Source organism: Penicillium angulare, assembly GCF_028827245.1.
Source record: "Penicillium angulare strain IBT 27051 chromosome Unknown utg000004l_segment0_segment0, whole genome shotgun sequence".
Lineage (NCBI taxonomy): Eukaryota > Fungi > Ascomycota > Eurotiomycetes > Eurotiales > Aspergillaceae > Penicillium > Penicillium angulare.
The window spans coordinates 7,608,874-7,627,998 of NW_026623163.1; the positions used below are offsets into that span (position 1 = coordinate 7,608,874).

At 47.9% G+C, this 19,125-nt stretch overlaps 8 protein-coding genes across 8 annotated transcripts; 3 read left to right on the plus strand and 5 right to left on the minus strand.

Annotated features, from left to right (window-relative positions):
* Positions 1-122: 122 nt before the first annotated feature.
* N7478_006752 (putative MFS myo-inositol transporter) lies at positions 123-1,861 on the plus strand (the record flags this gene model as incomplete). The annotated part of the gene is made up of 3 exons (XM_056922966.1): positions 123-304; positions 373-669; positions 736-1,861. 3 exons carry the CDS (start codon positions 123-125, stop codon positions 1,859-1,861), a joined length of 1,605 nt encoding a protein of 534 aa, XP_056781003.1.
* A 181-nt stretch (positions 1,862-2,042) lies between these two features.
* N7478_006753 (uncharacterized protein) lies at positions 2,043-3,815 on the plus strand (the record flags this gene model as incomplete). Its single annotated transcript, XM_056922967.1, has 5 exons — positions 2,043-2,342; positions 2,414-2,830; positions 2,898-3,201; positions 3,263-3,357; positions 3,423-3,815. 5 exons carry the CDS (start codon positions 2,043-2,045, stop codon positions 3,813-3,815), a joined length of 1,509 nt encoding a protein of 502 aa, XP_056781004.1.
* Positions 3,816-4,611: 796 nt separating this feature from the next.
* sec13 (GTPase-activating protein SEC13) lies at positions 4,612-5,919 on the minus strand (the record flags this gene model as incomplete). Its single annotated transcript, XM_056922968.1, has 6 exons — positions 4,612-4,936; positions 5,014-5,423; positions 5,492-5,522; positions 5,593-5,708; positions 5,810-5,854; positions 5,917-5,919. The coding sequence occupies 6 exons, from the start codon at positions 5,917-5,919 to the stop codon at positions 4,612-4,614; spliced, it is 930 nt and encodes a 309-aa protein (XP_056781005.1).
* Positions 5,920-6,263: 344 nt separating this feature from the next.
* pex20 lies at positions 6,264-7,239 on the plus strand (the record flags this gene model as incomplete). The annotated part of the gene is made up of 2 exons (XM_056922969.1): positions 6,264-6,377; positions 6,433-7,239. The coding sequence occupies 2 exons, from the start codon at positions 6,264-6,266 to the stop codon at positions 7,237-7,239; spliced, it is 921 nt and encodes a 306-aa protein (XP_056781006.1).
* Positions 7,240-8,445: 1,206 nt separating this feature from the next.
* N7478_006756 (putative RSC complex subunit Sfh1) lies at positions 8,446-10,442 on the minus strand (the record flags this gene model as incomplete). The annotated part of the gene is made up of 4 exons (XM_056922970.1): positions 8,446-8,550; positions 8,614-8,698; positions 8,762-9,943; positions 10,102-10,442. The coding sequence occupies 4 exons, from the start codon at positions 10,440-10,442 to the stop codon at positions 8,446-8,448; spliced, it is 1,713 nt and encodes a 570-aa protein (XP_056781007.1).
* Positions 10,443-11,119: 677 nt separating this feature from the next.
* On the minus strand, positions 11,120-13,299 carry N7478_006757 (putative general stress response protein Whi2; the record flags this gene model as incomplete). Its single annotated transcript, XM_056922971.1, has 7 exons — positions 11,120-11,140; positions 11,195-11,459; positions 11,515-11,864; positions 11,923-12,058; positions 12,115-12,151; positions 12,236-12,729; positions 13,295-13,299. The coding sequence occupies 7 exons, from the start codon at positions 13,297-13,299 to the stop codon at positions 11,120-11,122; spliced, it is 1,308 nt and encodes a 435-aa protein (XP_056781008.1).
* A 275-nt stretch (positions 13,300-13,574) lies between these two features.
* On the minus strand, positions 13,575-15,823 carry N7478_006758 (dipeptidyl-peptidase III; the record flags this gene model as incomplete). Its single annotated transcript, XM_056922972.1, has 3 exons — positions 13,575-14,690; positions 14,747-15,626; positions 15,696-15,823. 3 exons carry the CDS (start codon positions 15,821-15,823, stop codon positions 13,575-13,577), a joined length of 2,124 nt encoding a protein of 707 aa, XP_056781009.1.
* A 525-nt stretch (positions 15,824-16,348) lies between these two features.
* Positions 16,349-19,107, minus strand: N7478_006759 (putative protein kinase Scy1; the record flags this gene model as incomplete). The annotated part of the gene is made up of 2 exons (XM_056922973.1): positions 16,349-17,607; positions 17,664-19,107. 2 exons carry the CDS (start codon positions 19,105-19,107, stop codon positions 16,349-16,351), a joined length of 2,703 nt encoding a protein of 900 aa, XP_056781010.1.
* Positions 19,108-19,125: the final 18 nt, after the last annotated feature.

Genomic DNA, 19,125 nt, shown 5'->3' on the forward strand with positions numbered 1-19,125 from the left:
GACCTCCAGACATTCGCTCTCTCACACTCCTCATCTTCCGCCCCATTTACCTGCCTCTGATGCTCGCAAGTGCTCCGTGGTCCATCTCATCTCGATGAAAAATCCTCGAAGCTCTCCAGAATATGGATTTGAGAGAGGATATAGATCATTCAGGCCCGAGCGAGCCATTGCTTAATACCGTGGACGCCCCCCGAGATGAGCATAACGGAGACAATCCTCCCTTTGCTTCCAGCAAATCCGATGGTTGGTTCATATGGGTTTTGACATTTTCAGCTGGCATAAGCGGCCTCCTTTTTGGCTATGAGTATGCACCTTCTCACCTTATCCCGAGGCAAAGTATCGCGAATGCTAACCTTGTTTAACCATCTATAGCACTGGTGTGATATCATCTACCCTTGTCACCATTGGTACTGATCTCTCCAATCGACCCTTGAACACCCTCGATGAAAGCCTTATAACATCATCCACCAGTTTATTTGCTTTGATAGCGAGTCCATTCACAGGTATATTGGCCGACAAATATGGTCGTCGGAAGGTCATACTTGCTGCAGATATCCTGTTTGCGCTGGGGGCGCTGATTCAGTGCTCTACGAGTCAGATCTGGTGTATGATTCTGGGTCGCAGTGTTGTCGGTCTTGCGGTTGGCAGCGCGAGTGCTGTAACGCCTTTGTAAGAAAGACAATATCCACATGATAGTTACTGAAGGCAGCAGAAAGCTAATCTCTTGTGCTTTAGATATATTGCCGAGGTGGCACCATCGCATGCTAGAGGCCGTCTTGTTACAATCTTGTCGCTCTTGATTACTGGCGGTCAAGTAGTGGCTTACATTGTGGGATGGATATTTTCTCACGTCAATGGTGGCTGGCGTTGGATTGTTGGGCTCGGGGCAGCCCCAGCCTTCTTTCAGTTCGCAATCCTGTTGACTCTATCCGAGTCTCCTCGCTGGCTTGTACAAGCTGGGTATGATCCACAGGCCACGTTGGTTTTGACGCGGATCTATCAAAACTCCCACGACAGAGATGAAGTTGTACAACAAGTATTGCGCGACATTCGAGGGGAAATTACCCAGGAAGCACTAGAAATGGATCAAACGAAAGCTCCAGGCACAAATCCACAATGGCTTCATGATACCTTGGAAAGGTTGCAAGCTCTCTTCCACAATGGAGGTAATAGGAGGGCCCTGATCATTGCAATGATGCTGCAAGGCTTTCAACAGCTATGTGGTTTTAATAGCTTGATGTACTTCTCAGGGATCATTTTTCAATCCCTCTCCTTCTCTTCACCAACACTGACATCTTTATCAATCGCAATGACGAATTTCCTCTTCACCCTTCTTGCATTTATATACATTGATAAGATCGGAAGACGCCGCATTCTACTATATTCAATACCTATAATGATCCTCGCACTATGCTGCTGTTCCCTTTCATTCTCCTCGATGGATATTCCGTGGGGCTCGCAATCACCGCCAGAAAGTCAAAGTGGGACCGACGGCAGAAACGCCCTGTATCCCTTACTGATACTTGCCTGTTTAACGGTATACACGGCAGCGTACGCTTTTGGACTGGGTAATGTGCCATGGCAACAGTCAGAGCTATTTCCATTGAACGTGCGATCTCTAGGATCTGGTCTCGCCACTGCCACCAACTGGGGATCTAATTTCATTGTTGGACTGACTTTCCTCCCTATGATGGAATGGTTGTCACCGACTTGGACTTTTGTCATTTATGCTGGCATATGTGTTGTTGGATGGGGAGCAACATACAAGATATATCCCGAGATGAGTGGCATGGGTCTTGAGGAAGTGAAAGGATTATTGGCCAGTGGCTGGGGTGTGGCGGAAAGCATGCAGCGAAGATAAGATTGGTTTTTCGAACTCACGTCATATAGAAACTATCAGAGCATTCCAATTTCATCTTTTCCCAACATTTCAAATCAAGCACGAATCGGTAAATGATCAAGCACATGCGCGTATGTGAAAAGTCCCGACAAACGGGCTCTTTTCTTCAGTTGCCTTCTTTCACTTTCACCAACCTCTTGCAATGATGAGCATACATCAGTCCTTATCCGACTTGATTATCCAAGCATACGCCAATTCCCAAGAGATCACGAAGAACATGGAGGGGGACGAAGAATATGAATGGCTTTGGCCTCAAAATCCCTCGACTTTCCAAGTGACCACGAAGAATATGGAGGACGACAAAGAAGATGAATCGCTTTGTCCTCAACATCCATCGACTCTCCAAGAGACCACGAAGAATATGGAGGACGACAAGGAGGGAGAAGAGCTTCAAAATCCCTCGACTGCCCAAGAGAGTCCTCTAATCCGTCTCCCGAACGAGGTAAGATGATACTGTCCTAGTATGAGATGAGTACCAGCTGGCTAACGAAAGATCAACCTTGATGAAACCAGATCCTCCAAGAAATTGCCATCATTCTTCAGCATGACATAGATGTGGTTCGGCTTGGATTATCCTGTAAAGAAGCGTATGAAAGGATACTCAGTCCAAATGCACCAATCTGGAAGATTCGATACAAACAAAAGTACGACTTGACACGAAACCGAGATTCAGACGCACTCTTCGTGGAGTACATAACGCGTTCCATCGTTCTTCGTCATAAGCTCGACATCGAGAAAAATAATTTATTTCAGATACAAACATGGATTGAGGAGATCGAGACGATGCTATCAGAGGTTCTGTATACCTCACTGCCAGTGGGAGCTGTATCCAAGACATACGAGCAGATTAGAAAGGCTGTGAAGTCTGTGAATTTCTTGAGCCGGCCTCTGAATGATCATCCTTCAGAAAACTTCTATGCGGTTCATCTGGTAAGTTTTTACTTGGACACGTCTGAAAGAAGGGAGTCGGGTGCTAACTATACTTTCTCATACACAGTGCTTGACTGCTCTCGCTCTTGACCCCGAAGTTTGCACAAGCTGCTACCGTGACGATTACAACATCCAGATCGTATACTCTGTCCCCGAACCGATCTCAGGAAAGCCTTTCATCGATCACGACATACCCTATCTCGCCATATTGTTGGACTTTCGAAACTTCTGGCAGAGACATCTGCTGAATTCCACTGAGGGAACCTTTTACGAATCTTTCTCCCGACTGTCCAAGGATCTCAAACCCAAAGCCCGAAAGACCGATGGTTCTCATCCCATGGATTTGAGCAAGTCTTGGATCGGATATTACTGTCAGTCTCATTATTCAGAACTTAATATGTGGGTGTGCTTTTCCTCTAATATTAGCAACAGCATGTATTCATCCCACCCCATCTGATATCGCAGAGCTTGCACGTCGTCAGTCATGCGCGGACTTGGACTCACACTGGGATCAGGTGGAAATAATGGTAAGGATTTTGGACAGCCATCACTGGAACAATTTCAAGGGGTATTGGATCTAATAGGAATACAGACTCTGGAGATCGAAACTCGGTCACGCGAACCTTTCTGGCCCGACGAATGCAACTCGGTCATTCCTCTAGCTAATTTCCACGGTTGGAGACGCTTGTTCTTCAAAGGTCACCAGAATATACTCGGTGCGACAAGTGATGCAGCTAACCCAATTTTTGGCTTCATTGAACCAATAGAGCTGGCCTTTGGGGGAATCGTTGGATGGATCCGCATTTGCTTCGCTATCTGCGAGAGAGTCGACAAGGGAGAGGATCCAGCCTGGACAAGAAGTTCTTCTGGCTGGGTTCATGGCTATGAAGCAATGATTATCCCTGGTGGACGAATCATGCTGGGCCGATGGGTGGACATGAAGGACGAGAGTGGCAGGGGCCCTTTTATTTTCTGGGACGTCTAATGGCTCGAACATGCATAAGGAAAGTTGCATTACGGTTCGTGCCATTTTGATTCCCGTTTTTGCTTTTTGATCTGTTTTGGTATGTTTTGACCGATTTATTCTCGCATTCTTACTGCATTTTGCATCTTGCATACTCTTGTTGCGAAATCAGTTGAATTCTTTCCACTATTTCAAGGGCATTCATTCATTCATGGTTTTTAAAGGCACTCTAGTCAGCCAATTTAATATTTCGATTTACTTCACAATACAAATTTTATCTGATGCCTACCTATCTATTGAGTATTACTTCTTCCTAGTAAGTAAATTCCGAAATCCGGTCTCCTCTTACAATCCCAGTTGAAGTATGGATCATGATGCCCAAGAACAACGAGGCCTAAATTTTTGTTACTCATGTTAAGTCTAACAACCTTATTCGCCAACATGACTTCTTATTACCATCGGCATCACAAACACCAACTAGAAGATGAAATATGCCACTTCGCAGTGTACAGGGCAAGCCAGGCAGTCCTTAGGGACAGATGAGTTGATTGTGTTAATACCAAGTGGGATATGATTGTTATTATTATATCTTTCTTGCTTTTCGCTTCTTCGCGCGGTATGCGCCAGATAATAAGGACAATGAGAATGAATATCCAAACACAAGACCGCATTTCTCAAGTTCGTGGCACGATTTTTTTTAAGATCATTCATGGTTTTTGCAAGTGGTTTGATCTAGGCAAACGGAAGGATATAGCCATAAAATTCTCAGAACAGTTTATGTAGTCAAGGAAATAGATGTAACGAGGCAAGAAATTAACTACTCTTCAATATCCTTCACTTTTTCCCACTGGCCCTTGAGGTTCTCCTTCCACAAGCTAACCTTGTTATCACCACCGCTAACCGCCAGAATGTTGCCGCTAAGGCTCCAGCTGACACGCCACAAAACGGTATCGAATTCGAGCGTTTGACTGGTCCACTGACCAGGGTTGGATGCATCGGATGTCCAGATGCGAACGGTCTTATCTTGCGAGGCTGAAGCGATGTAGGACTTGGATAGAATGCTAGGAGACCAGGCGACATCACGGACCCAGTCCGAGTGACCCTCCAGGGTTTCGATGAGATTGTAGGTTTTGGACTCGGAGCTAGAAGGATGAAAGTAAGCATAAATCATCGGCTGAGCCTGTCGAGGCCTAAAGAGGAGCGAAGAATGTAGACATACCTGTAGTCCCAGATCTTGACCAGATTGTCACTTCCTCCAGTCACAAATCGCCTCTGCTGGCCAGGTCCTGGGTTGGAGCTAATCAAGCTTCCAGCGAAAGCTGCAGGGGCCCAGCTGATCGAGTTCACGCCCATCCCGTGGGCATGGAAAGTCTGGTGAGTCCAGTTGTTGTCGCGGAATTCAAGAACGCTCACATGGCCGTCTGAGGAGGCACAGGCAAGAAGACATCCGCTCTCGTGAGGAGCCCAAGATACCATGTTCACAGAAGCGGTGTGTAGGGAGAAATCAAAGACCTTGGTCCATGTGCTGCCACCGACGGGAGAAGTGGCATTCTGGGGCTGCTCTCGCCAGATCAGGACCTTGCCGTCGTAGGAGGAGGAAGCTAGGATTGTGCCAAATTTAGGGTGCGCCTGAACAAAACAGCGCTATTAGCTGGATTGCGCAAATAACGGAATAAGGAGTTGTCTAGTATACTCACCCATGCGACACACCATACCGCGCCTTCATGGCTAATCGTATCAAAATACGTAAGCAGTTGCGCTTTTGATATAATTCAAATCACAAAGAGAACAAGCTTACCCTTTGAGAGTCTCGACCAAGCGGTGTGATTCCCCCTCGATCTCAAAGATCTTTATAGTTTTGTCCGAGGAGCAAGTCGCCAACCTGCGACCATAGTAGTCCAGTCCGGCATCGTGCTACAATTCAAACGAAATCGGTGAGTTCAACAATCAAATGTGGTCGATTAAGAGCTTAAAGACGGGCAATTGGCCCCCCTCGTGCTAGACACAGTACGTACAATCATGTCTTCATGCCCCGAATTCGAGATCACCTGGGCGGCCGCCTAATTCACAGGAACGTTAAAAATTGCGTAAGGCGCGGTATTTTGATACAAATGGAGCTCACCATTGTGTCAGAGATTGGGGGAGAAATTAGGGATAAAGCGTCGTTTGGATGTGAGGGAGCTTGCGGATTCGAGGCCACAACAACCTCCTGCTTATCGGTGCTTATCTGAAATCCTGACTCAGCAAGGTCACGTTTAATCTATCTACACGTGCCTCGGTCTGTTCGGCAACCCCGCGCCTTCTCCGTGTCTGCTTTCTCTCCTATTCACCGATTCAAGACCCTTGATATTGATATTTTTTTTTATATATTATTGATTGCGAGCAGTCTCGGGATACCCCCGAGCTACATAAACCCGACGCGTCCATATTTTTGAGACCTATACGGCCATCTCAAATTCCGAAGCCACGATGAGCGATACGCTGTGTGGACCATCCAACGCGCTGCAAAACTTCCAGAAGCATGCATCGGTCGATCGCACCTTACAGCAAGATCGTTTAGCCTCGCGGCAGTCATCTACACAAGTGAGATCGCAATCCCAAGCGCTGATATCTCCCATACTAATCTCACCTGTCTAAGGGATTCCGATCGCAAAGCCCGCGGGACGGTATACTTGACCCGGAGTTCGCCGCATTCGAGGCCAACCTCGCAGGCCCTGCCCTCCCAAATCTCCAGCACCCTGCCCACTTTGGTGGGCCAGTACAGCGACCAGTAAATGCCCACCCGAGCGCGAACTGGGCTTCGGATTTCCAAACCCTTCAAATCTCAGCGCCAGCTCCATCGCAATTACAAGGACCGTCGATCTCACAAGCCCAAGGAGGGTGGCAAAATGAATTTATCGCACACCAACAGCGTTCTCAACAAGGCCCGGCGCATCTTGCACAAAATAACAGTACAGCAAACCGTGCATATCAACCTGCCTTCGCCCCCAGCTACCCAATGTACAATAACAACCTCGACAGCACATTCCAAGCTCCTCAGCAGGCTCACGCGGAGCACGTTGCTCCCACAGAACAATTTGATGAATCCGCTTTTGAGGCGGCATTTGAGCAGGCTCGAGCAGATATGGAGCACCAGGAAGCTCAGATTACACCAAATATTGAAGAACATATGCAAGAGACAAACCCCGTTGAGTCTATCGAGCCGCAAGAAGAAATCAGAATAGGATCCGACACTATCCTTCAAACCGATCAACAAGACCCGCAAAATCGCACTCGAGATGCAGATGCCCTCGCACAAACAGCAGGGGAACTCCTCGACAGCGTTCGTCATGATCAAAACCAGAAATTCCAGCAGAGTAACTTTCTTGCTCTCATGCGCCGAATCCGTGACCGTGAAGTTGAGGTGGAGGGAGATGATTTTCGCGAAGTCAGTAGCAACCCGTGAAAAGTTTCGCTGTCATGCGCGACGAACATGCCGGTATACTTTAATCGATCTATGCTGGCTCTTGTTCCCGCTAACACGATATCCAGACGGCACAATCCCTCCATCCCGGCGGGCGATACTACCCAGGTCAATCTCCCGCTCCTCAGGACTCCACTACCGTACTGGACAGTACTAGTAAGGAGCCTTCCCTTTCTGTCAATGGAATTTAATTCCTTGCCAAAACAGAAAATAAGCATACCAGCATAAAACCTGACCCACACCTTGTTTCGGGCAGATGACATGCCACATATGACCAATTACACCGAAGCAATGGATGAAGAAGAGTCTCCTCGTCTAGGAACCAATCCCTATCATCCTGGGGATAGCAACGCTCTCTACGAAGGCATGATGTATAGCCAGGGCTTAGTTGATCGGCGTATACCGACCTTTTGTTTTCGAGGCGAGCATGAGATGTGGCCCTAGATGGATTGCAAGAATCTGATATATGTTCAGAGCCTTGGAACGAGTTGTTTGACCCACATTGCCCCGTTGAAGTACTCATCGCAATTCTTCCGTTTGGTCATTCCTTTTAATATCTCGCTTGTTGTACATAGATCTACTGGTTAGGCCTTTTCATGGACCTTTCATTGATACCCAGCTGCAATCTTTTTGTTTTGAACTTTCCCAGCCATTTGCATCCGGGGTTTGTTTGATTCTTATATTTAGTTTCAAAGAACCTCAAGAATCTAACGCTGCGCTGCGCTGATATTCTCCAAATCGGTTAGGCTTGACTGCTAGGAAAATTTCCTTCGAACAAATAAATGCTTTTAATCGTCCCAACTGACCTAGAGCTTGGGTCGTATCTATCTCATAATACAATTATGGTATTTAGTCACAGTGTACTCGAAAAGCTGCACTGGCTTGACCTGTCGTAATGTCGATATAGATTTAAGAATGTGATCTCGATACCCTACGGGTGATTATACCCGAAAGTACCATCAACATCCGGGCTATTATCAATCTTCCATAGCTTCTGCTGCATTCAACATTCAAGTTGGATGCTTCTTAATAATCGGATTTGCAATTGAGAAAAGCTTATATTCATATTCATACATTAACTAGGAATAAAAAAGCACCATTGCCGCGCCCACCCATGTACTCTTTCAATAGAGTAGTTAAAAAGTAAAGAGAAACAAAGTACAACTCAATCCCTACATAGCAAAAGATCTAGCCAAAACGACCCACAGGAACATCATGGCGATGAAGATCTTTCGACCATTGAGGTGTAAGTTTGTCTCGCTCATATAAGAAGCCACAATTGTGGCAGAGAGTCTGAGAGAAAAAGAATTTAGAGTCAGATATAGTTAAAAACCATCATGTGCGAATTCGACTTACCCTTGGCCCAATCGGTCCATCCCGAACCGCCCAGACAGCAGTTCCCCATACTTGACAGTTATCGCAGCGCCAATTTTGTCGTTCCCTAAATAGCAAAGAATAATTTGTAAGCAGACATTTCAAAGATTTGTGGAACAGGTCAATTTACCATTCAGAAAGTGTACCACCACCTCCACCATAACCAGCACCCGAGCCAGTATCGGGTGTGCCTCGACCACCAGGAGTACCTCCTCGGCCCAAGGGGCTGAGACTACGGAACCGGCGCTTGCGCTTATTTCGTTCTCCTCTGCCCAGTGGCGCTTCACCCTCGGCATCAAAGTACCCACTGCTTTGTCGGGAGGCGTCTGGGGTGATACCTGCAGTGGAAGAGAAGCGAGCAGTTTCTCGTCGTAGACGTCGAATCTGACGTTCCCGATCTCCTTCTCGTCGCTCGATTTCTTCCTTGGACAAGGTCTCGACCTTAGGATCCCACTCATCACCCAGAGTCTCGGGGTCATATCGCCAACCAGCTTCAGCACCGTTGGCTGCTTGGTTGTCAATCTCGTTTCCGTATCCATTGATGCCACTTACGAGGCCGCCGCTTTCGCAGACCTCTTTCTTTAGCCTCAAAACTGCTTCGTAGATACCGTGCGAAATTGCACTAACCCATTCACCGTTAAGATGAAGATCCGCACAAGTGACCTTTGCAAACTCCTCTGCCATGCCTGGAGGATGGAGCAGTGACCATTCGAATTTATCGGTATAAAGCTTGTTCTGGAGGTTGATGTTGAGAGTGATCAAGCAACGGTACGCATCATCAGGATTCAGTAGGCTGTCATTGACTAGGGCCTCCTTTGTCACGGAGACTTGTGCGGTCCCGTTGACTCGACTATCAGGAGTTGCAATGCTTGTTATAGCAGGTGTCATGGATGTATCTCTTGAAGCCTCGGTTCGGGGAGGTCCACTTAGTGTCTGGTTTTGAGAGCTCGAGAACAAAGGGTGCAACGCTACACCAGCGTACTCCTCTAATTGTTGTCTGATTTGATTACTGATGGTCATTGTCGTTGCTTGGGGGTTGGGAAGGTCCAGATCGCGCACAAAGCCGATCGCAAAGTCTTCTGGGGTAGACAATGCTTCGTGAAGATTCCAAAGGAAAGTGTCCTTAATTCGAAACGGGGGCATTGGTTCAGGTCGCCGGTAAGCAGGGAGTGCTGGATTAATACTTGGGTCCATGACACCTCGAGGGAGAGGGAAGGGTTCGAGGGGTTGGTGTGCGGGTACTTCGACATCGATACGAATCGGAACCAGCGTCAAAGGAAGCTGGGCTTGAATCTGAAGCTGCTCGGCACATCTGTAATAGTACGCATAACTGTCAGTGGGGATGGCAAAAAAATATGGGAGAGTTGCGATCCGTGATGCACAGGAGGAAAGCCTAGAAAAGGCACGTCCCGCATAATCGACAAGGATTCCAAATTGAAGGAGAATAAAGAAGGGCACTGGCAAACTTACGCAGGTCTGAGCATCCGCTTGATCATCCATTCACGAAACACACCCTGGACTTCCACCGGCGCTTTCGTTTCCTTCCCTAGCTTCTCGGACATAGGCATACCCCCCGTAGAAGACTCCTCCCGCCGCAAGCTCCTTAGCCCCGTTGGTCGCCGAGGCCCATCACTCTCTTCGAAATCTTCTTCGTCAAACCCATCTTCCGCGTAGTTGATTGCGGTGGTGCCGCGCTTGGTTGTTCGAGGTGTTGGACCAGTTTGTACGGGATAGACAGGCGTTAGCAGTGCATTTCCATACTGGCGTAGCCGTGGTGGATATGATGTGATATATCCTCGAAGAGGCGACATATTGGCGATCTATTTCAGCAAATCTGCCCCTTCGCGGGGGATTCAATCGCAAGACTTCGCGTCGGCGGATGAGGCCTGGAAGGGCTGATCACGATCGAATCGTGGCAAACCGAGAATTCGGAACAGGGCGGTACTATCAGATCGGATATTATAACATGAAAATGATTTAAGTGCCGTCAGATTCGTCGGCTGTGGAATTGAGATAAAATAATGTAAAGCAACTGGGATTCTTTTGCGCTGTCGCGTTTTCCCCAATCGAGCGAAGCCCATTCCTTGATCACGTGATTCAATTTACCGCCTTCTTATTATGGCATCTACAACAAAGCCTAACTAACTAACTAACTAGTTACCATAGTAAATAATTATTTATCGTCATGGAGAAACACTTCATATTGCAATAAGAAACGATCTGTTGTATATTCATTGTCGGTCTGAAGAAGGGCTGTGTCTTGGGGCATGTCCAACTAATATAGAGAATATACCAGGAGTAGGTGCAAAAAAGACGCCAAACTGCAAATTACGCCAATCCTGCTGTAGAAAAGAAAGAAGAGATAGAAAGTAGGCAGGGGAATAAACAAGAATCCAAAAATGTAGCAAAGGCGACAACAAAGATCCACGTAGGAGCCTAGGAATATCTGGGTATAGGTACAGATGCAGATAACAAGAATTGGGAAGAATCAACGGAGTCCAATGACACTCTGCGATCTCAAATCAGCTTAAAGGCACCTTCTCAAGGAGTGAATCACTCTTACCATTTCTAGGGTCCAGACTCGTCGAATCCAAACTTTCACTTCTCCTTCGACACCTTCAACATCGTCAAGCTCAACACCTTCCCACCAGCATCGTCGGGCGGGTTTCCTCCAGAAGAGCAGAAGTTTTTGGGCCATTCCAACGGCATTGTTGTTTGATAGATCTCCTCGAATGTCGGTGCGGAGCTTGGCCAATGCGAGACTGCAGATTACGGCCTTGTTAGGCTCTGGGGCTCGGTGGCCCCATTGATCTTCTCTATCAAAACCACTGTTTGGGAAAGTTAGTCGAGTTGTGACAGAGAAGTCTACATGAGTTAGCTTACCCAGCAGTCAACATTTCAATCAGATGTTGCTCGGTGGAGCCGACTTCCTCGCTTTTGCGCAAGCCAGAGAAAATGCCATCCTGTTTTAATAATGCTCGACCAGCTGCCCGCTTGACCTCGAGCATTTCTTCATGCCCAATGTCGGGCCGTGGAGGAATTACATAGAAATCAAGATCCTCACGAAGAACAATAATTCCAGCGCGATCTTGAAGCATATCACGAGCGGAGTTTTGCATCACGTCTGGTACGTCTAGTTCCGGAGATGTCGAGCCGGAAGGCAGAGAGGATGGAATTGATTGAGCAACGGATCGGAAGAAATCAAGCATGTATTGAAGTGATGCAGGATCATACTAGAACATGTTAGGCTTTGCGATCTATGCTTATGAAGCAAAAAGAATTGATACTCACATCGACAGGGTAGACATCCCCCTCGTGAAAACCGCCCATGTGGCCGTCTGGCAGAAGACCATTTGGAAAGAGAGAGAGAAGTACGAATTCCGGCAAGGTTAATAGCTCATCGCGGGACAATGTAAAGCGGGTGCCCCTTGAAAACGTGTCAGAAATGCGATATTGCAGTCGAGGGGGAAAGGGCTATCCTACCGGAGATCAAGAGTGATGTGCTCATCTCCTCCGATGTCTATATAGAAGGCGAATATTAGCGCAATGCTCTTTGCTCCTGATCTGCACCCTATTCTTTGTTGCAAACACTATGCGCCCTTACCTCCCAGAGTATTGATTGGTGGCCCTCCAGTCTGTTGGACCTGGGTAATGATGCTCGAAGCACCTCCAGCTGCAGCCATTACGTAGCTAAATGACTCGAGTGGGCTATAGCCTTCAGTATAAGGTGGCGGCGGCTCTCCGTCGTCTGAAATTTTCCCAAGCCCGTCTCCCTTGGAATCCGAGAAACTCGCTTTAGTGTCTGCAACAACGGTTGCCGAAGGAGCTGGTTCGATATGGTCCTCGACGGGCGGCGGCGGCGCAAATACGGAGAGGAAAGCAGGCCCGGACTCGGTAACCTTGGGCCGATTGTCGTCGTCGAAGACGAAGTCGAGGGAGGAGAAAGGTGGCGGGCCTCCGGAGGAGCTAGCAGACGCTTCCGATGGCGAGTGCGGCGGGGGTGCGGTGTAATAGTCGTCCTCCACGAGGGAGTCGATCGAGGTGGGCGTAGGCGCCGTGGTTACTGAGCGTCGAGGGGGTGTTTCTTCCGACACGGTGCTAGTGCAGAGAGATCAGATCCAATCGCAGTGAAGCGGTTGATCTGATGGGCTCCAGACTTGCTACCCCAATGGGTTTGTTTGTATGTCGATCAGGAGGCGGGATGGAAGGATCCACCGAGAATTCCAGCTCACTACTGGGTATGCTTTGGTATGCGAACAAGGAAACGATCCAAATTATTTTAGCCGAATAAAACGGGGGACATGAAGTGTTTTGAGGAGGGGAAAGAGGAGGCGAGAAACGGGGGCGCTTAAGAGATGCACGTTGATCCCAGGCTAGCCTGGCGGTAAGGTAAGTCCACGGGTCGAGCCCGCACGATTTGGCAGTAAGACTTGGTACGTCGCTATTATGATCTCGGATGTATACAGACATGGTCCGTCACAATGCACATCTCTATTGTCATCTCAGCTCGTATATTGAAAAATGAAAGCTTTAAATTTTCAGGATTGAATAATTCCTACCTATACCCGGACAATTACCATCATTCAAAGCTCAATAAGGCAGAGCAATTAAACAGAATTGGCAACAGATAATTAGAAAATGCAAACTTATCTACATGTCAAACCCCATCTGCTAGATAGATCAACTTGAATATACTTGAGTATTGGAACCTAACCCTGTGGAACATGAAAATCGACGAGAAAGATTTAGACTGGCAGAATATGTTAAATACTGGACAATATGAGGACTACAACCTTCTACCATACGAGACTTGGCTTCTCAAGTTCACCTTACCACCTTCAAATTTTCGTATGGAGTTTATGGGACTAGAGAGAATAGAAGAAAATCGATATTTATTGATGAGAACGTAGTCAACATCTGCAGCTTATATTCGCTATTCAGACTCAAACATTACGCTCCACGTAACTTTGGATAATACCCTCCAATGTAGGTTCATACTCCTTGAGGGTCACCTTATCCCCATCCAGAACAGTATTGGCTTGCACAAAGACCTTTCGAGGCACCTTGTTCTTCATAACAACCTCACGCAGCTGTGTTCCCCACCAGCTGTCGACCGACGTGATCTCGTCATACATGGCCTTACCAGCTTGAACATCAGCAGTGCTCTTATAAACATGCAGCTTCTGCAAGTATTTCTCCACGGCAGGTCGTCCGTGGGTCAGAATCTTCGACCGATCCAATTTGATCTCAAGATCTGACAGGTCATCCTTGGTGTATGAGAGCTTGACGAAGTCATCGCCAGCACTGAGGAAAGTGCGCAGAATACTGTACCGGGCCTGCATGTGAGCCTGGCCCCATTTCTTAGTCTTGGGGTCCCAGAACTCTAACGCGACTAGACCTGCACGAGCCATCTGCAGGTACGCGGCAAATAGAACGTCACCAGCCTCGCCAGCCATATCTTGGGTACCATCACCGAATCCAAAGATCTTCAGGATCTCAAAATCGCATCCCAGTGCCATTGCAACACATTCAGCGCGGCATTCTTCATAAGAGCCGGCAATGGCACCGAATACTGAGCTCCAGGTCTGTCCGGGCTTGTACCAGCTTGTTACGGGCTTATTTGTCACCGGGCTGATTGGTGGATTGGAGATATCAAAGTTGTATTTGCCGGGCTCAGTTTCCTGCAGCAGTTTGCCAGTTCCGTGTCCGAGAAGCTCGTGAATACCAACCTGGACTTCAAAGGCGGGATCACGGCATCGACGATAAACTTCTTGGTCTTCTTCGCTGATGAAAGGGATGGGCTCATTGGGCGCCTTCGCGCTAAGAACATTACCAAGTGATACGTTCTTGAAGCCAAGGTTTTGGCGGATATCGTCGTAATTGGGCAAATTGATACCAGCGGGGATTCCTGAACCTGCGAAGCTGAGAACCTCCAGCGAGGTAAAGTCAGGGCTCAAAAATTTGTCCTTTTCGAAATCTGTGCCCCAGGGAAGTTTGGGAATCATGCTCTCGGCACTGTCTACCAGTGCACCAAATGCTCGGGTTCGTTCCATGTTAACCTATTCGTTGTTAGAAAGATAATCCAATCATAAAATAATAACCTATTCAGACATACCAAAGCAATCAGACCTTCCCATTCTCCACGAACACCATGGGGATCACGATAGGTTTCAACAAATCCCAAGTTTGTCTCCAAGACAGGCTTCTGGTCCTTAACCCAAACGCGCTGGCTTTCCTTGAAAGCCTCAATGGAACCCGCACCGAATGAACGAGCATACGCCTCCAGCATCCGCTTTTGGTTGTCGTTCGCTGCGTTAAGCTCTGCTTGCTTAATAGAGTGCGCAATCTTGGCCATTTCCTCTTTATAATCTCCAAACACAAGGTGCAGTGACTTTCCCTTCAAACTTCCTTCAAGGGCAAATGTGCTTTCCTCGCCGAGGTCACGATCTCTCGCCGGAGGATTTGAGACACCAGAAGCAATCAGAAGTTCGAAGTCACCCGATGCTGTCTTGCGAATTCTTGTGTTCTCCAATGCCAGTCCTTTCTTCTCCATCAGGTCACCAATGGCGGTGATCTCATCCTTAGTGATAGTAGGCGAGTCTGGATAATACGTGGTCATATGTCCCTCCACTGGGTATCCAAGATGCATCATGGACTGCTCCTTAGTCTCGTAGAATCCACCGCCGGTACTATTCGCCTTTTGGAAAGCTGCCTTGGTCTCTGAGGTGATAGATGCCAAAGACTCTAGAGCAGAGGCTGGGATACGCGGGATGAATTTGGAGTCACCGAATCCCTTATAGTTTCCGCAGTTGCCCAGGAATTGTGCCGCGTATTCCAGGAAGAATCGGAGATGCTCATCGCTGACTTGAGTCTTTTGGGCCAAGCTATTCCAGTCGCCATCGCAAGCTCGGTGAAGGGAGATAATCAGATCATAGATAGGCTCAGATTCTGGGGAGACTTGACGTAAGGTGACTCGGGTTCCTTCGAATGCCGCTCTATAAAGTTCAAGCTTGAGGTTAATTGAGATCTGTCATTGAAGGGTTGGCGCGTTGGCGGGAACATACTTGCTCATGTAGTGAGCATATCTTCGCAGAGATTCATCCTTGAGGGAATCGAAGTGTGGCTTAATTTCCAGTCTGACTACCGTGGGAGGTGAGTCGGCCAGATAGTGCTGCTTAACGTTTTCATCCATGTTGAGGGCTCGGTAGGTGGGAGAGGATGCGAAATGTCGAGAGTGGAGAAGAAATCGGTGACAACTATGAGTGAGGGGTAGCGGAGGTAAACCGGGGCTCCGGGTAAGCGACCAACGCGGCGCAATGCCACGCAGTAAATACATATGGTGGGTTTTGAAAGGTCGAGGTAGCTATGACATACGGTAAAGGCTTGGTGTACCAATCACGGATAGCTCCACATTTCCACTCAGCTGTATGGGTTTGCACGCAACTTTGGGTCTTGATAAAGTACCCGCTCCCAACTTTAAGCATAGTACATTGTGGATGGTACGAGAGACGTTTAGAATTATGATCTTAAATATAGATATGGAATGATTGAGTCCAAAGTTCATGGCCAGAATAATTTTCGTACATTTTGCATGGTGATCAGCGACGCATTTGTGGGTATTCTAATTACATTGTGATATATTCCATGCAGTTGTGTCATTCTTCACACACTCGGAAAGTAGAATAGAGCAGGGTATAAGCAATCATACTATGAACAACTATATTAAACTCTCATACTTGTCCAGCCCTTTTTTTGGTTGTGGTTGTTGGGGCAGGGACAGAGGTTGAGACTGGATCCGAGTCTGAGCGGGGAATGCTGTTGACATCGTGCTCAGGTTCGACGGAGGAGATCTCATGGCATTGTGCTGATTCATTCCTGCCGGTGGAGGCGGAATAGAGAAAGAAGAGTAATTTGGCGCTGGGGAGTTAACAGCCCGGGGATTAGCTGCCATACTTGAAAGAGATGCCATTGAAGGACTTGGTTGACTCGCTCCTTGGGATTGAGCGCCCCAAGTCGGCGATGTTGGCTGCGATGGCTGCATGGCTGGAAAAGCAGGTGTCGTGAATGACGATTGCCTTGAAGGCTGAAGCGACGGAATTGAGTTCAGCTTTTGATCTGGAGTGATCGAACGGAAGCCAAACTGGCCAGACGAGTTAGCGGACTTCGATGCTGCACCATTGTTTGTAGACCAAGAAAATGCAGCTGACGCGCTGGGTTGTTTTGACGCAGGTGCTTCTGATTCCGCATTTCCCCATAGATCCAAGTCTTTTCCGGGTGAAGGGCCTGCATTCTTTCCAAGCACAAGGCGTTCGAAGGTATCCCTTGCATTGTCTGTGCTCGATGCGGTGAGATCCGTTGCCGATTGAGAGAAACCGCCATTACCATTTTGAAATCCACCTGAATCACCACCAGAAGAAAGTTCCTGTAGTTTTCTGGTTTGTTCCTTTTCGATCTTAGTAGACAGAGTCTTGATCAAGGCCATGAATTCATTGAACTGCTTTAGGTTCAAAAGAGGACCCAGGCTAAAGCTCCAGAGAATAGGAAGCACTTCGAGAGCAACGAAGTCGGCACCTGCAATCTTGCCAACCTCGCGGAACACTTTCAACGCTGCCATCATGACGGACGGTTCTTTAGTTTTGATCGCCTTCAGGGATGGCATAAGCTTCTCTTGAATGGTGTATTTGTCCAATATAGAGGATTTGCTTGGCTTATTTGATTCCACTGTACCAGACAGGTCATCCTCAATAGTGGGTTCGTTGGTAGATCCACCACAGAGCACAGTAAATGCTTCCAAGCTACGAACCTTGATAGCAAGGCTACTAGTCCGACTGAATGTGGTGGCAATTGGAGGAAAGACTTCGTTTTTCACAGTACTGAAATCGAGAACTGGAAGAAACACGGGCAGGCATTTAATAGAGGCATCTACCAACGAATGTGTTGGTGAGTCAAGCCCAAGCCTTATCAGAGGCAGGATGTCTAGAAATTGATAATTAGCGATGTGTTTAGCCTGGTAAGAAAGGTTCTAGACGTACCATCTTTGAATTCCATGCCCGAGCAATTTTCTGCAACAAGCTTCATATTCTCCAGCACAATCATCAGACCGGCATCTTTTTTGGAATCGCGTTCTTGGGATGCCGGCTTGCCTGGCGCTGTTCCAAACACCTCTTTCAAACATGGAATGACTTTTTCAGGAAATGTGCGGCGCCCGTTGGGTATCCGCTGAAGGATGCCAAATACATTTTGCAAAATGAGAGGAAGAAGGTCACGATCCTTCGTTTCATCCAAAAGGGCGCCTAGCAACTTCCTCTCTAAAACAGAGACCGGGAAGTCAGGGAGCACTCGTTGAAGCCCTCGCAAGAATTGTGACTTTTCGTTCGCATTCTTTGTGGGCAGGGATTCCAAGAATCGAATAGTGGATACGAGAACATTATCAAAATACTGAGACTGCTGAAACTCCCGCGCATTCATACGCTGCGCAGGCCTTCGGGTGATCAGTCTAGGCAGCACATGGGATAGCACATCTCGAGGAATAGGGTTCGAGCAAAGGAAGTTGTTGTTTTGGGAGGGGGTTGTAGACGGGGTGCTCAAAAGCTTCTTGTATGTCGACACATTGGCATGTGACTGTATCGGCGAGACATGGGGTGAGTTATATAGGGCAATTATTATTAAGCCCAGTGAGAACAGATCGGCGGATGAGGAAACATTGGAGTCCATGGCAAAGTCGGGCGATGTATAGTCTATATTCAGTTGTACTGAAGGTGGGAGTCTTGGGTCTTGGTAAAGAGCCTCGGACACGGCCAAAGGCGGCAGAGAGGACTTGGCCTCGGACGAGTCTGGGGGTCCAGCAAAGCCCAGGCCGGAGATTTTCCAGTCTGATTTAGCATTGATATAAATGGCGTCTGGATTTAGGTTGCCATGTACCAAGCCTGCAGATTCATGGAGGAACTCGAGGCCTTTCGCAACTTGCAACAGACCCTTTTGAATCTCTAGCTCGTCAATCTCCAGGTCTCGTCTTCTCCGGCTCCCATTGGCCTCCTCCACCATATAACGACTAGAGTGTGAGCCACCCCCCGCCCCGCTTTCTTGGCTACTCTTCTCCGACAGTAGGCCTGACAGCGATGCCGTGAGAGCTTCAGTTGCAAACATCAGGCCGCCACTGCGCGTTTCTTCCACCGGTTCCAATACTTGAAGAATAGATGGGTGTCGCAACCGGGCTAGGCTGCTAGCCTCGCGCTTCAGTCGCTCAATCACATCCTCGTGTACCTTCTTCGCGGAAGAACCCGACCGAGATCCAAATCCACCGGATCGAGGCTCTAGAGTTTTGCGATCAAAGATAAAGACCGAAGCGGCATTTCCGGTTGATTTCTGTTTGGCATCGTGCACTTTCCAGGGGCCGGAGTAGATCGTGGGGTTGGGTGCGATTTGGTAATTGGCAGAGATATTGGAGCTGAACGATTTAAGCGCGGACGAAAACATATTGGGCCTGGCTATGTT